Source organism: Nycticebus coucang, chromosome 17 (genome assembly GCF_027406575.1).
Source record: "Nycticebus coucang isolate mNycCou1 chromosome 17, mNycCou1.pri, whole genome shotgun sequence".
Classification (NCBI taxonomy): domain Eukaryota; kingdom Metazoa; phylum Chordata; class Mammalia; order Primates; family Lorisidae; genus Nycticebus; species Nycticebus coucang.
Window position 1 is genome coordinate 77,749,119 of NC_069796.1, and position 16,618 is coordinate 77,765,736.

General features: G+C 37.0%; 1 protein-coding gene across 6 annotated transcripts in view; it reads left to right on the forward strand.

The window, feature by feature from the left end:
- Window positions 1-16,618, forward strand: part of CPEB4 (cytoplasmic polyadenylation element binding protein 4) — a 75,133-nt gene that overhangs the window by 12,092 nt on the left and 46,423 nt on the right. For all 6 annotated transcript variants that reach the window (XM_053566601.1, XM_053566603.1, XM_053566604.1 and 3 more), the window contains one exon: window positions 8,337-8,418. In XM_053566601.1, the coding sequence (XP_053422576.1) occupies window positions 8,337-8,418 (82 nt within the window). The remainder of the gene's footprint in view (window positions 1-8,336; window positions 8,419-16,618) is intronic.

Here is a 16,618-nt window from a genome sequence, read left to right on the forward strand (position 1 = left end):
CATTTGGAAGTGGGATCCTGAAAGTTGACTCTACAGCCAACTCCTGATGATCTGTGGGTTTAAATCCAAGAAGAGTATTTACATTTTGGCAAATCTTGGATTAAAACTCCCCATAGCTACCTTTGATTAATGATGGATTCTACTGGCATCTCAAACTTCCTGTTTATTTTGGCAGCTGACACACTGGCATAGACTTTACTTTTAAACCAAAATATTTTTCTTTCCCTTCTTCACCCAGGAAAGTTTAGGCCAGAAAGAGAAATTTCCATAACTTGATTCAGATATGTGGCATTCTGAGAAGTGATGGTCACAGTACTATATGTTTTTACAGAAAGAGAGTGAGTAAAGGGTCCCCAATTAGTTAGGTTTTATGTTTTAGTTAGACCCAGTTGAGTAATGCCAAAACACACTTACTCAAGGATGAAGAGAACTGGTATTTGGAGGGGGTGAAGGTGGGAGTATAAATATACTTAGATGAGAAAGTTGAGATTGAAGAGTTCTTGCCTGTGAGTACAAAACTTAGCTGTGAACATTCCAACATCTAAGACAGAAAGTGAAATGCCATGAATTATGTAGCTCTCACTCTCTGATGAAAGTAAGCAAACTTTTAAATAAGAGTGAAATCTTTTTGAGACAGATTTGCCTTGTGGGTCTCTAATCATTGACAGATTCGGTAAAATTTTGTCTTGCTAACAGATTTTGCCAGAAAATTTATAGGAGTTTAACAAATGGCAGTTATTTTCCACTTACTAAAATCTTGCTTATTCCTTAAAATTCTACTTGTTTCTCAAGTCACATCATCAGAAAACTATATGGTGTATACTGGTCCCTTCTGATTTGCCTATAGAATTGTGACTTAACAGTATGATCTCAGATTTAGACTGTTGCTCTGGAGTAAAGTTGGCCTACAGGGCATTTGACGAACAGTTTTGAGAGAGAGGAGACACAACAGTAGTAAACACCTGAAGTGCAGATACTCTATTTTGTTGAATGAAAAAAGAACCCTATGCTTAAGATCTTGGATGTATGGAAGCCAAAGATGACATTTTATTGTGAAAAAGTACGCACCAGATTTGTATTTTGTTTCTTCTTAATGGTGAACGACTCACCTCTTGAGGCTTTTTGTCAAAGAGTAACTTTGCATCTGTTCACATAAAACTTGATTATACTCTTTCCCAAGGTGTTGGACCTTAGTACTTGGAAGACAGTTTTTTTCAGATTTTGAGAGCAAGGCCCTTCTTTTCCTAAAAAATCCTTATGGCAATTCTGGTAGAATATTTGAGCTTGACTGTATCACAACCGGTCAATCAGGGTTTAAGCCACAGATCACACCCCCAAGTGTCTAATGAAGTTAACCCATTGAATGGAATTGATTTACTCAGTAGTTCTCAAAGTTTAGTCCCTGGCATCACTTGGAAACTTGTGAGAAATGTGAACTTTTGGATCCTACGCAGACCTACTGAATGCTGGACCCATTAATGTGTGTTTTAATAAGATCGCAGGTGATTCTGATATGAGAAATGCTGGTTTAGATCATGCATGTGGATGTTTAAAAATTGGACTAGCCGGGTGCTCATGCCTGTAATCTTAGCACTCTGAGAGGCTGAGGTGGGAGGATCCCTTGAACTCAGGAGTTTGAGACCAGCCTGAGGAAAGTGAGACCCTAGTCTCTACTAAAAATAGAAAAATTAGCCAGATGTTGTGGCTCTTGCCTGTAGCCATAGCTACTTGGAAGGCTGAGGCAAGAATATCGTTTGAGCCCAGAAGTTTGAGGTTGCTGTGAGCTAGGCGGATACCATGGCACTGTAGCTTGGGCAAGAGAGTGAGACTCTGTCTCAAAAAAAAAAAAAAAAAATTGCCACAGATGATTACTTTGGTTTGTAGCATAATTACAATTTAGTGGTTCTTCCTAATAGTAATAGACCTATGGGTTCACGTGCTTCCGGGGCTATTTCTGAAGTGTTATGAAATGCTTTGTCATTGGCTGTCTGCTGATATAGGTCTTCCTACTTTGCCATGGCAGGCAGAATTATTCAGGTGTACATTAAAAGAAAGGGTACTGTCCTTTCAAATATTCATTTTGTTGGAAGTTTATTTTTGTCAACTTTGATTTTCATAGTGGTATCATATGGTTTTTCCTGTAGAAATTGGCATCTGAATTAGAGATGACAAACTGAAACCAACCAGTAACTGACATGCAACTCAATATATTAGATACAACAGTTAAAATTACAAAATAAAATGAGATCAAAGTTTTATAATAAAGTTTGCTTTGCTGAGCCTTGAAACTAACTGGTGCTCTTTTATTTTCATTCATAGTCATTAAGCTCACATGTTCTAGAGTCAGATGACCCAGTTTTATATTCTGCCTCCTGCACTTACCTAAAATTGATAACCTTCAGTTTCCTCATCGGTGAAGTGGAATAATAACATATCTAACTGTGTAGGGTTTTGTGAGGATTAAATGAGATTGTTCATGTAACCTGTAATGGTAGCTCCTGATACTATTACTGTTTACTACCACTTCTACTCCTGTGGTTAGAGGATAACCTGGAGATGCACTTGTGATAGGTCTGTAATTTGTGTGGCGTATCTTATCTGTCATGTCAATGGGGAGAAAGAAGATAATTTTTCTCTTTCTCATATGTGGTTTTAGCAGCACTAATATCATATATTAATTACTATCTGTATAAATAAAATATAAGTAATATTTGAGTGCCTACTGTTTGCCAAACACTAGTCAGCCTGTTCATTCCCTCGGAGCCTGTAAAGCAGAGTAGTGCCTCCTTTCTTTAAATGTATGTCTTAATTAGTGTGGTCCTTGGACTGCCATGATCATTACCTTACCCAAGCAAGCATGACTTCCTTTGGAGGGAGACGTGGGCTTGAATCCTGACCATGCTGCTCAACTATGCAGCAACCTGCCTATGTAGTAAACTGTGTAAGTTTTCCTTAGTCTCAGTTTTTATTAGTAAAATAGGAATAATGAAATCTAACTTCGGAAGTTTGAAGATTAAGACAGAATTTTTAAAGTATTTAGAATAATATTAGGCACTTAGCAGATGCTCAATAAAGGGTAGTTCTTCTTTTCTACTTTTCTCCCTTTAAGAGAACCTGGCAATGGTGGATTGAAGCAAATGGAGTTGTTTGTGTTTTTGTTTTATAAGAGATCCTTTGATCTTTTATCTGCAACCAGGATACTTCACTCTCCTTTCCCCCAACAAATTTTTTCAAGTAGATTTCCAAAAAAAACTTGCTATTTTGCAGTATGCATAGCATGATAAAAATGCAGTGACTTTTCTTGTAAATCTCTAAGTGTTTATCTTCTTCCTGATCTATCATTTTTGATAGATCTATCAAAATCATCACTATCATCTATCATTTTGATCTATCTTTTTGTGAGCAAAAAGTGATGGACTTGGATTACTCATTCTCATTCTTATTTTTGGTTCCTGCTATAATTGTCATCGTAATTCAAACTATAAATCTTGGAAGAGCACAGACATCTTAGGTTACCAGAAAGCTAGAATGTAAACTTATTTTGGAGCTAGGAAAGGGACAGTAGAGGTCTAATCAAACCACTTCCTTTTATGGACCTGGAGGAGGTCTAGAGGATGAAAGTGCCCAAGCTCATGTACTGTGCCAAACAGAACTGAGGCTTCCTAGTGGCTATTGTCCCTTCCATTGATGTATGCTAATGTTCATGCTTTGGTCATCAGGTCAATTTCAGTTAAGAACTATTACTTCCCCTTGGATTGTTTAGCAATAAAGGAAGACCTATCACTTAACAAGATTTCTTAGTTTACTTTCGGGAAAATGGATCCTAGAAAATAGGTCAGTGGTTATATTTGGTCCAATTAGCAATCAAAAGAGGGAAAAATCAAAGAATAAAATGTGGAAATGAAAGCACCTTTATTCCCTTGATTCGGCTTTGTTTGTGGCATAGGAAACCAGCATTGTTTGTACTGTTCTTATGCCATGGGTTTATTTATTTATATCTTTGTCCTCCCCTGTCTACTTCCTAATGGCACAGACACTTTATTTTGGGAGTTTTTAAATTAGATGTTAAAAATGGACAGAAAACATCAGTTGGGGGAGTCAGTCAAGAATTACAAACAGTAAACCCCTATAACAGAATGCTTATTTGTCCAAAAGCTAGCTTTTGAACTCTTCTTCAAAACTCTTTACCAATGCATCACAAGAAATAAAATGTGAAACAAATGTAAAATAGTTTCCAATTGCTAATAAGGTTGGGGCATGGCAAATACATATTCTTAGACTAGGTTTGACGAGAATGTAGTACCAATGTCCTTAGGCCTTATACCTTGTATTTAATAATCATCAGCTCTCTGTTGAGGCACTGGTTCCTTCTGAGTTCATGAAGAGCCTGTGAATCTCTCCCAGCACATTGCATCTGAGAGTCAGTACAAATTGATCAGAGTTTGTATATTGGTATTTACTTGTTATCTATATATTAAATCATAGCAAATTAAAAGCAAAATTATTATCAAAAGTTAATACAAAAAGGGTAGAGTTCTTTTATTCTATAAACATTACTGAAATTTTGAAATTTCACTTCGAATTTTAGTTTTAATATACTTTAAATAGCTAGACATCAGTGCTTATAAATTTAGCAAAACTCTTTATACTCCAGGCAAGATGTTTGGGACTGGGGAGTGGTATGGTGTGGTTTACTAAATTTTAGTATTACATTCAGAAAGAGGGAGATTAAAAGAAAGCTTCTGGACTTACTGGAAATAGCTCTTATAAAACAAACGGAACAGAAGCACTTTGTGTTATATTTTTTATTAACTGCTTCTTTTCAGTGCTCTTGTGATCCAGTAATTGGCAAAATGCAAGTTCTGGAAATTCCCAAGGTTGCTTATTATGCTGGTTGTATGAAAAAGAATAGACTGAAATCTCTTCTCTCTCCATTCCCACCATTAGTTATTTTGACAAAGGAAAACAAAAAGTTCTATAGAAGAAAAGGGGAAATGTAAAAACAAATCTTGAGATAAGCAAGTAAGAGAGAAAAATTTTTTAAATGTTTAAAAATTATTGGGTGGCACCTGTGGCTTAAAGGAGTAAGGCACTGGCCCCATATGCCGGAGGTGGCGGGTTCAAACCCAGCCCCGGCCAAAAAAACTGCAAAAAAAAAAAAATTACTTGAAGTAATTGGGAGGCTGGGGCAGGAGGATCCCTTGAGATCAGGAGTTTGAGACCAGCCTCAGCAAAAGCCAGATCCCATCTCTACTAAAAAATAGAAAAATTAGCCGCCGGACATTGTGGCTTTTGCCTGTAGTCCTAGCTACTTGGGAGGCTGAGGCAGGAGGATCTCTTGAGCCCAGGAGTTTGAGGTTGCTGTGAGCTAGGCAGATACCTGACATTGTAGCCCAGGGAACAGAGAGAGACTATCTAAAAAAAAAAAAAATTCCTTGAAGAGGTTCATTTTTTTGTTGATTTAGCAACCATTTGCATGCTTTATACCTGCCAGGACTTGTGTGAGGCACAGTGATGCAGAAATGTAGGGTAATGCTTCTCAACTTGTTTCACACCATGCATGACACATAGAAAATGATAATACTTAAGTAGAGATCATCAGCCGAGAGGTTCTAGGTTCCTGCCACCGAGGCCTGTCTGGGCAGTCCTGTGAGCAGAGGACATGACTATCTTGGCGCTCCATCACCCTATTTTAGGTGGACAGGCTGGGAACATTTGATGTAAAGACAGGGCTCCTGCCCTTGGGAAGTTCATAGTCAGTGAACAGACACCAAGGATTATTACCTCCGAGATTGGTTTGTAATGGGAGTGAAAAGAGTGGATGGCCCAGTTATAGGAGTGGTTTTAGACTGCTGTAAGAGAACTAATCCAGCTTCTATAAAAGAACAATATAACTTTGTATTAACTTCTGAACCTCAAGTTATGCCTCAAATTCACTTTGCTTCCAAAAGAATATGCCGTAGGGAGTTTTGATTTAATGTAGCGCTTAAGGTAAGGAAGTATAAAAACAGAACAGTTTCTTTTAAGAATACTAAACTTAGAAATTCTGATTCTGGTCCTATGTCCTCTTGCCTCTCTATAGATAGTTCTTGTTGAGATGAGGATAACAAGGAAAGAATCAGGAGGAAAAGGTGACAAAGATGTCCTGGAGGGAATTGTACCAGTTTAGAGCAGAATAGGATGTTAAGGCGCCTGTCCCCTCTTCCCTATCCTCATCCTCACCCCAACCTTCCCACCCTGGGGAAGAACCTCCAGTGCTCTCTCCTACCTCTAATGTGTGTAATAGATTCTATCCAAATATAACTGCCCTTAGACTCCTCAAGTTGCGGAGGTAAAATGTTGGTGTCTAAAACAATTTGCTAGGTGAACATTAATGAGTATCTACATGGTAAGGTGGGATCAGGAGGAGTGGTCCCTATTTCAGGGAAGCATAATAATCACGCAGGGTGAGAAGTGTTATAGAAGCACAGAGAAATTTCAGGTCAATTAAAGAAAGTGCTCTCAAGTGAAGGCCATGCTTGGTCACCCTAGAGGTTCTAGAAGACAGCTAGGAGGAAAGTGGAAAAGTGAGGTCCCAACAAGTTTGTTTTAACAAAGAATAAAATTGGGAGGTGAATTTTTTTTTAAAAGCCAAAGCTTTGAATTAAAAATAATGTGAAAGGAAATGCAACTGAAGAGAAGATGTTAGCACCCTGCGCATCAAATCCCTTTGGAAGCCTTTTTCCCCCTTTGGTACCATGCACTGGCCTTTGTATGTTTGTACATTATTTATTCTTAGGGTGGGTCAGAAGCATGTGTTATTGCCGTCTCCCAGAGTTTAATTTAAAAATGTTTTCATCTCCTTTTAATTTATCAAGCTAAACTTTTAATTTTAGAAATCGTTAGTGCTCTTCATCCTGAGGAATGCCAGAGCAGTTGGGATGTTGTATATCTCGGATTCCTCCCCCATCCTTGAAATGTACTTGGTGAAGCTAGGGTTTTAGACCAGCAATGTACTCCATACCTGGTTCTTCCCTTTAATTTTAATGGCAGTAAAATCAAGGCTAACTTTGCGAGTTGAGATAGTAAATAAGAATCAAGGGTTCTTTTTTTTTGGTTTTCTCATCCAGATTTTAACTCTGATCAGTTGTCCTTTTTATCCTTTATTTACCAGAAGTAACGACTGGGTTGTTTGGGGACCTAATAGCATGTTGTCAGGGGTATAGAGGGATAGAACATGCTTCAGCAGTTCTCTATTGCTCTTCTCAGTCTCCTCCCGAGAGGAGGCCTCCTGACAGTAATGAGGGCAGTCCTGTGCTTCATTAGTCCAGATTTGTTTTTATATTGGGGAGGGGAGATTCTACCAAAAGCGTTTTTTTAATGTATCTTTTGAGGGAAAGAGAAGAGGTTTTTAGGTACTTTCCATATGGATTATTAGTTTCAAAAATAAATCTTTAAGAAGGTACATTCATTAACATTCAAGGATAGCCTTGATAATAAAGTGATATGATATGATAAATCAATCATATTTTTATTTTCTTGAAATAAGGGCATAATTTGTCATGATTTCCCAATGATATTTTGGGATGCTTTGCCATTTATTGGTCTTATTTACAGACCTTGGCTTATAAGAAAATACAGCTATTCTGAACAGCACATATAGGTACTAATCTAACAGATAACTACTGCAACAAGTTTGAAAAGATTTACCGTGTTATTGCAATCTGAAGTTGTAGGAAGATGAAGAATTTTATTTTTACATGTATTTAATGTTCTTAATTAATATGGAAATTAGTTTTAATGGTTTCTACTTTATGAATAAAAGTGATGTTTTGGTTGAAATTATTGTTAGAAATCAAATTATTCTTTGCTGCACCCTGTATACTTTCTTTTGTGATTTTTTTTTTTTTAATTTTTGAGACACAATCTTATTATGTCGCCCTCGGTAGAGTGCTGTAGCATCACAGATCACAGCAACCTCTAACCCTTGGGCTTAAGCTATTCTCTTGCCTTAGCCTCCCAAGTAGCTGGGACTACAGGTGCCTGTCACAATGCCCGGCTATTTTTGTTGTTGTTGTTGTCACTGTTGTTTTAGCAGGCCCAGGCTGGGTTCCAACCCACTAGCCCTGATGTATGTGGCCTGCGCCCTAACCACTGAGCTGCGGGCACTGAGCCAGTTTTGTGATTTTTAATGTTTGATAAGCACTATAAAAACATTTAATAATAATGTACCTTATACATAAAGAAAGTTAAAATTGCTACTTTTTGATTTGTATCTCATCAAATGGAACTTATTGCCCACTTTTATATTAAAATACTATTTTAAAAAGTGGTTTGTGGCTGTTGTGTCTTTACAGGATCGCCCCAGGACATTTGATATGCACTCACTGGAGAGTTCACTCATTGACATAATGAGAGCTGAAAATGATACCATTAAAGGTAAGTTTAGAAATATAACTAGTTGATATTAGAAAATAGTTAAAAATATGTATTATCTATTTAATCTGATGAGCAGTATGACAGATATTGATTAGGGAGTCACATTTTGTATCTAGTAAGTTCCATCAGTTTTATACATGTACCTGTTTTGGTTAAAAAAAAAATCAAGCATATTGCTGGACATCATGAGACCAATTAAGCAGTGCAACATAAGAGTGCTAACTGCCAAAAATGGACAAGACAAGAACCACCCACCTCGTTTTTTTATATCCTCACACAGTAACTTTTTTGGTGCCTCAATGGTTTATGTCTGACCACTTGACTGCAACTGTATACCAGGAAGAATTCAAATGTGGGTGGACTTTTTTCCTAATTTCTTGTTTTAAAAAATGGCCAACAGTTTCAAAGTTAAAACGAAGTTTCACAATTCTTGAATTTTTTTCTATTTATTATGTTTTAAAAAATTGTAGTATTCCTACTTAGATTCTAGTCTTCATTCTACTGACTAGCTGCATTATCTTGACTAAGGCATTCAGTTTCACTAGGCCTCAGTTTCTTCATCTTTATAATAAGAGATTTAGAATCACCTGGGGAGCTTTAAAAATGAAATACAAATGCCTGGGCCCCATTTTATACACGGGTCATCATGAAAGTTTGTGAGATATACACAAATCAAGAAATATAAACTCTGTGCAGATGGAAACAGATGAAGCCCTCCCAGCAGCACTGATAAGCTGAGCAAGTCGAAACTTGCATGGATGGATCAGAAAGGATGGTATCAACTGTGTTTCTTAGAATTGAAATAATGGACCATACTATAGTCTGTTACAAAACTTTCATAGTGACCCACATACAGGGTGGGGACTTGGCATGTTATTTTTTTATTTTTATTTTTTTGGTGATCACATTTATTGGAAGTTGGAGAACAATGAAAATGACATTTAGCTCAAGGAGTTGTGAGTTATCTATAAATTAATTCATTTCAGGCGTGGAAGAAGGTAGTTGTGTTGTTAGTTTTTTCTTCAAGGGGAAATGGTGTGCCATGCGTTTATTTCTCTTACTTTCTGTTTGATAGTTTATTTTCCTCTTGTTAGGTAGGTAGGACTATCTTTAAGTATGTTTGGTGTATTTGGTCATCTCACGTTAAGTTGTTAGCTTGTTCATTCATTTGCCCATTCGTTCATTCCTTTACTGGGTTATTCAATGTTTATGATATTGCTTTGTACTAGACATGGAACTTTGCTCTAGGGCAAGTTTTTTTATCTCATGGCACCCTTGAACCTATAGTTAAACTTACATGGCACACTTAAATTATGTTAATAAAAAAAAGAGTAAAAAATGGATATAATTACTATGCTTTGCACTTCTTTTGAAAATCATTTAATTGATGATTTTTAAAAATTTTGTGGCACACCTAACTAAGATCCTCTCATGGCACACCAATGTGCTGTGGCTCACCAGCTGAAAATCATTGCTCAAGGGTGGCGCCTGTGGCTCAGTCGGTAAGGCGCCGGCCCCATATACCAAGGGTGATGGGTTCAAACCCGGCCCCGGCCAAACTGCAACAAAAAAATAGCCGGGCGTTGTGGCCGGCGCCTGTAGTCCCAGCTACTCGGGAGGCTGAGGCAAGAGAATCACGTAAGCCCAAGAGTTAGAGGTTGCTGTGAGCCATGTGACGCCACGGCACTCTACCTGAGGGCGGTACAGTGAAACTCTGTCTCTACAAAAAAAAAAAAAAAATAGCCGGGCGTTGTGGCGAGTGCCTGTAGTCCCAGCTACTCGGGAGGCTGAGGCAAGAGAATCGCTTAAGCCCAGGAGTTGGAGGTTGCTGTGAGCTGTGTGAGGCCACGGCACTCTACCCGAGGGCCATAAAGTGAGACTCTGTCTCTACAAAAAAAAAAAAAAAAAAAGAAAATCATTGCTCAAGGATCAAAGGTGGCAAGGCAGCCTGTAGCTACAAGTGGTGATCAGCCTAGCCTAACCTAGCTTTTTCTTAGGTATTACTGATGAGCATTAGGTATTACTGATGAGCATTTTTAATAGGTCAATAGTGTTAACTTTTTAATGAGGAAAGTTTTGGGGGTTCTGGAAAGATGAAAAATAATGTGTGAAAAATAGCATTCATCTGATGGGATAACTTTGGAATAAGAATATTTTGAAGAATGCATATAATCCAGATGTATACTCTTTATCAGAAAAAGATCTCTCATTCAGAATTATTAGCTTTATTTAGCCACTTTTAATTAGCTTTATTTTTGCCACTTTTTAGCACTATAACTTCGGGTCGTCCTTCAGCTCCTTTGACCCTCTGTGTTCTCCTCAGAAAAAATAGAGTCAAAGTATATGAAAAAGTGTATACTCTCAAAAAGCAGCTAAAGGAAAAATCTGAACAAGGTTATTGGATTGTTCCAACGTGAATTTCTTGGTTTTGTACTATAGTTATGTAAAATGTTACCGTTTGAAAGCAGTGGACAAAGGGATCTCTACTTCTTTTTGCAAAGTTCTGTGAATCTATAATTATTTCAAAATTGAAAGTTAAGTACAGAAAAAGTAGCAAAAGCACATTTGTTTATTCTTAAATGTATTTAATTCCCTTTAGCACATTTTTTTGAGGGCCTCCTATGGTACTAGATACTAGTGATAGTAAGTAATTAGAAATCATTTTTTATGATCAATGTGTATGGTTTTTATTTGAGAAAACATAGATTACAAACAGCAGTAGATATAAAGAGGTGGTTATGTGATTTTTTTTCTAAGAAGCAAGCCTATAACTAGTTCTAGGTGAGCTGTAATAGCATGCACACATTTTTCTAATACGATTAACAGTAAGATTTCCAAGTTTTAGCCAGGATTTCTTTCTCAGGTTTATTTATTTCCTAGTTTGCTAAATGGGTTATTGTATAAAGTTCCACCTTTATTCTATATTCTCTTTTAGGTTTCTTCTGACCAATTTTTATATAAATTAAGTTTCTTTAAGGTAATTCTATAGGGGTAATCAAAAGTTAAGTCTGATGATAGAAAAAATTAAGTCTGATTAGTCTGGGAACATAAAGATTTCATAAAATTGTGACTCATAGAAGGTAGCATGGCAGAATAGAAAGACAGTGGGTTTTAGAACTACAGTTTGTGGAAGCTACAAGAGTTAAATGACATGACCCAGGCAGTGAAGGAATTCAGCATATTGCCTCTTTAGTAGATGACACTCAAGAATGATAAGAATTGTTACTAAACACCTAGTAAGTTGGATGAGAAAGCCAGTTTCAATTTAAGTTTAGGGGCCAATCTGGCTTGAGTATGTTAAATGAACTTTCTGTATTTTCTTTTTCAAAGAGCAATGAAGAACACAGGTGAGTGGTTCTAAAATGACAGACTACGTTATACTTGATTTTTCCCCCTAAACTAAGATCATGAACTTTGTATCATTCTATCTATCACTACCAAAATGTTATTTTGCTGAGGTTAATGTTTTATTTCTTGCCAAACTCTCCTCACATTTAGATAGTTAAGGAACACTGTGTTTGATTTTTTTAAGTAATGAATTTATTTTTTTTCATTATTTTGTGAGATTTTATTTTAAGGTGATAATAAGGCCAGGCAAGGTGGCTCACGCCTGTAATCCTAGCACTCTGGGAGGCTGAGGTGGGTAGATTGCCTGAGCTCAGGAGTTTGAAACCAGTCTGAGTTAGAGTGAGACCTTGTCTCTACTAAAAATAGAAAAAATTAGCCTTGTATTGTGGTGTGGACCTATAGTTCCAGCTATTCAGGAGACCAAGGCAGGAGGATCCTCTTAACCAAAGGTTTGAGATTGTTATGAGCTGTGATGTCATGGCATTTTTTCCCAAGACTCTGTCTCCAAAAAATATATATAAAAATATATATATAATAATTATTGCAAAAAAAATAAAAAGGTGGTAATAAAATTTGAATGCCTTAAAAAAATGTCTTCTCGGGCAGCACCTGTGGCTCAAGGAGTAGGGCATTGGCCCCATATGCCAAGGGTGGTGGGTTCAAATCCAGCCCTGGCTAAAAAAACTGAAAAAAAAAAAAAAAATGCCTTCTCATTTTAAAATAGATATCTAACACCTGCCAATTCATTTTGAAAATAAATAAAATTCTCTTCCAGTGCTCTGCTTGCTTAGACACAGAAAATAGAAAATTGGTATCAATTCTGAGACTAGTAGAGAATATATCTCTCAGGGAAAAAAAGTACAAAAATTTCACTGAAAGGATTAATTTGAATGCTGTTTTTTTTTTATGGAAATTTTAATTAATTTGGTGCATTTTAACATTGCGTGTTTAAGTATACAGCACCAGAACCATTTTCTCTTCTCCAACTTCTAAAACAGAAAAGTATTTGTTTTTCAAATGAAATACGTATCCCATATCCAGTAATCCCCCTGATTTCCTATAAAATCAATATCACTGTCATATGATTACTGGGAATGAGGAAATGGGAAAGAAAGGAGTTAAAGAAGTGATGCTTGCTGTGTTTAGAACAGCCAGATTTTGAAAGCTGTTTTAAAAAAAACTCCTGCATTTGAAGGCAAGTTTTATACTTGAGTTCATTTTATCTCAACAATTTTATAAAAGATATTATAGATGACTCCTTTTTTAAAGATGTTTCATTTCCACTTCCTCATAGAAATGTGGTTTGTGTGTGTGTTTACATAACAAAGCTTAAAATTGATACAAGAACTACAAATTGAATCTCTTAGTATGGCTATATTATTAATTTAATGTTTTAAAAAAGCTAGAAGGGTGGCGCCTATGGCTCAGTGAGTAGGGCGCTGGCCCCATATACCGAGGGTGGCGGGTTCAAACCCAGCCCTGGCTGAACTGCAACAAAAAAATAGCCGGGCGTTGTGGCAGGCGCCTGTAGTCCCAGCTACTTGGGAGGCTGAGGCAGGAAAATCACGGAAGCCCAAGAGCTGGAGGTTGCTGTGAGTCCTGTGACATCATGGCACTCTACCGAGGGCAGTACAGTGAGACTCTGTCTCTACAAAAAAAAAAAGCTAGAAAACTGAGTTTATATTTTCCATTCGGGAAAAAACAATCTCCTTTGATGTGTTGGGGTTTAAAAATTTTGTGTTTAGTATCAGCAAACAAGTTGCTTAATGTGCCTAGGAGCCTTCAAATACAGTTTTTGAATTTCTTTGTGAATGTGTTGTTGATTCCAAGTAGCTGATTGGAAACCTTTTATCTCTCTCTTTCTTTTTAAAATGTTCAAAAGGAGTACTTAGCCTTCATTTCATAATTTACCTTAGTTTTTTTACAGTTTATTTTTAATTATTTTTCTAAGAATTTTAAGGCTGCTATGGTTTTTTTCCATGTACTGGGTTTAGCTCTTTGGGGAGGAAAAGGGTCCTTGCTGTACCTTATCTCTGCGTCCTTTCTCTGGTCATCTGGTGTGACTGTAAGTTATTTTTATCTACGAAATTGTGTATTGCCTTCTCTATAACCAGCACCAGTGACAGTCCACAGAAGCTCTTCCCCAGAGACTGATTTCATTTTCTGTACTACACACCCAGTCTACAGCTAAGAGCCTAAGCTACAGGCCAATTTTGCATTTTGGTCTCCCAGGAGGGAGTTTGTGCATTGCCACAGTATTATTAGGCTTATCGAGTATTTTCTTTACCTAGACAGAAACATTTTTTACTATTGGAGATGTTCAGATGATTATTTTGGGAATATTTTATCTTACTGTTACTCATGTTTTTTCTCGCCTGTGAAATTGGTACTTATTATTTAGAAATGGAGCAGCATGAAATCGATTAAAACCACATGCGAACACATCTGTTTTCAGCTTTCTGAAGCCTAGGTTGCACACAGTGAAAACAGATTCATGAAGCAGCATTATGTTCAGTGTATAATCAGAGAGACCTCTGGAAATAGAGGCTTTTTTGCTTTCCTGTGCATGAAGGAAATAAAGGGATGTAGGTATAAACCAAGAAGTAGTGGTTTATAGAATGGAAGCAGAGGCAGACAGCACGGGAATAGAGACAGAACTGTGCTTAAAAATTATCAGATGTCAAACAGAACCTAACAATCCACAATTTCTTGGTGGTTGAATCAGAAACAGTTCAATATTCAATTAGCTTCATTACACTAGAAAGCCAAAGTCAGACAGCAAAATTATTGAGACAACAAAGGCAATCTATAAATTATCAAAATATTATACTTCTTCAGATATTAACTAACAGATTTATAGGTCAGGACGCCGTCATAGTTTTCCTTGGAATGTTAGCAGAATGAAGTCTTTTTCTCTTCGTATTGTTATAGAATGTATCTTGCTTTCAGTTTTTGGAAGGCAGACTGAGAACGCAGTGCAGCATATCCACCACAATTCCTCTGAGTTTCAGGCATTTCCAATACTTAATTTGAATGTAAGCAACAGTGATGCCTTCAGGAAAGCAAGTTGTGTGAAGTGCCAGTCTTTTACAAATCCCCCTGGTTCCAAGAGACCAACTGCTCTGCAGAGTGAGTAGGGGAGCCTGTCTACAGTCCCACACAGATCACTGCTTCACTTGCTTCACGCATTCGTTTAATAACGATTTATTTTAAGAGCTGTATTTCTACTCCAAAAATGCCCTGTTTTAAATTCCTGCCTGTCAAAGGTGTTGTGACCTTGCATTTTAAGACGCTTTTTACATTATTTTAGTTAGGGGCCCTTCCCCCACTGTTTCTCATTGCTGTGATTTTGTTTGAAACAAATGCTTAAATGAATGGGCAAGGGATGACTCCATCTGTGCTTCTTTTTTGTTGTTGCTGAATGAAAGAATTTAGAGTAGCCTTTCTAGAAGAAAATCATGAAAGTTAAAAGTTTAATATACAAAGCTTGTTTGATTAATTTCATAGAATTTTTGTATGTCATTGTAAGAGGGTGTCTGTTGGCATCATTATTTAGATTCTGTATCTTTACAGTAGGGAGAGAAAAATATATATATATATATAAATAATGGCCAGAGAACCTTAAATTTTCTTTTGATATGCAATTCTCCTAATGTTCTTACATTCCAAGTGTAATGCCTTAGTCATGTCATTTTAGAAAACATGTATACTGATCCAGATGTGTTAGAACAGATATTTTATGTGGATACTGACTTTATCCAGACTAAGGTAGCTCTAGAAACCTGCTATGAGAGCTGCTGAATGAATATAGGACTAAATTTTGTCAATTATTTATGTCATGTTTTATGTTATCAGTTGGAAATAATTTGGGAATAAATAAAATTTTATGAAATGAAAGAAACTAAAATAGGTTCTGTTGCTTTAATATTAGAATGATAAATTTCAAGTAGGAATGGGGGAGGGGATATCTTTTCTTATGTTAAAAAGTATTTAACCTTTTTCTATTTAATGAGTTTGCCTGTGGCAGTTTGAGAGTGGATTACTGTGTACCCTATCCCTACTTTCCCGACCTTTTTAAAGGGTTCGATGGACATTCTCCTTTAAGGGGCATTTAATGGGGGCATGATTCAAAGTACCATGAAGAAGAAATGGATAATGCAAACAAGTTAATTTTACTTGGATTTATAATCAAATTTCTCTTTCTGAGTAAATCACTATTGGGTGGTATAAAATGTCTTTTGGCAAACTGGGGATCTTTACATACTACGAGTCTTCAGGATTCAGAGTCAGTCAGCAGCTGCCCTGCAAGTCTGGCTGGAGCCTTCCTGAACTCTTTCTTGCTCTGTTTGGATGATACCAAGTAAATCAGAGCAGTGTAGCCGGGGAGTGGTTGAGGTCTCCTGAGAGTAGAAAATTGCCTTGCTCCTAGAAATCTTGTGAGTGATAGAGTAAGGTGCATAGCAAAGAGTGTGATTTAAACTGGGCTTCGATTCACTTTGTGTGTGGCTACCTAGAAATGAAGAGTGTTTCCTTTCTTCCTGCACTCTCCCTTTCCTGACTGCGGAAATGGAACATCCTAAACAGTCTTTCTCTTTTTCCTTGGCTTAAGTTGTGCTGTAGGATTGGGACCTGGGCTTTTGTGCTGAGGTAACTTCTATTGGGAGGAAGAAGAGGGCAAAGTCGTGTGTCATGATTTTCTTTGTATTCCTGGTGCAAGGCCATTCTTCATTTTGAGCAGCTGCCTGCTTTCAGGTTTGCTTCTGATCAGGATATGTTGAATCCCTCATGGCACTGTGTAGGTGGAGCTTACAGAGGTGTGGATTTTAATAGTTGTACTGTAATTTTTTGGATT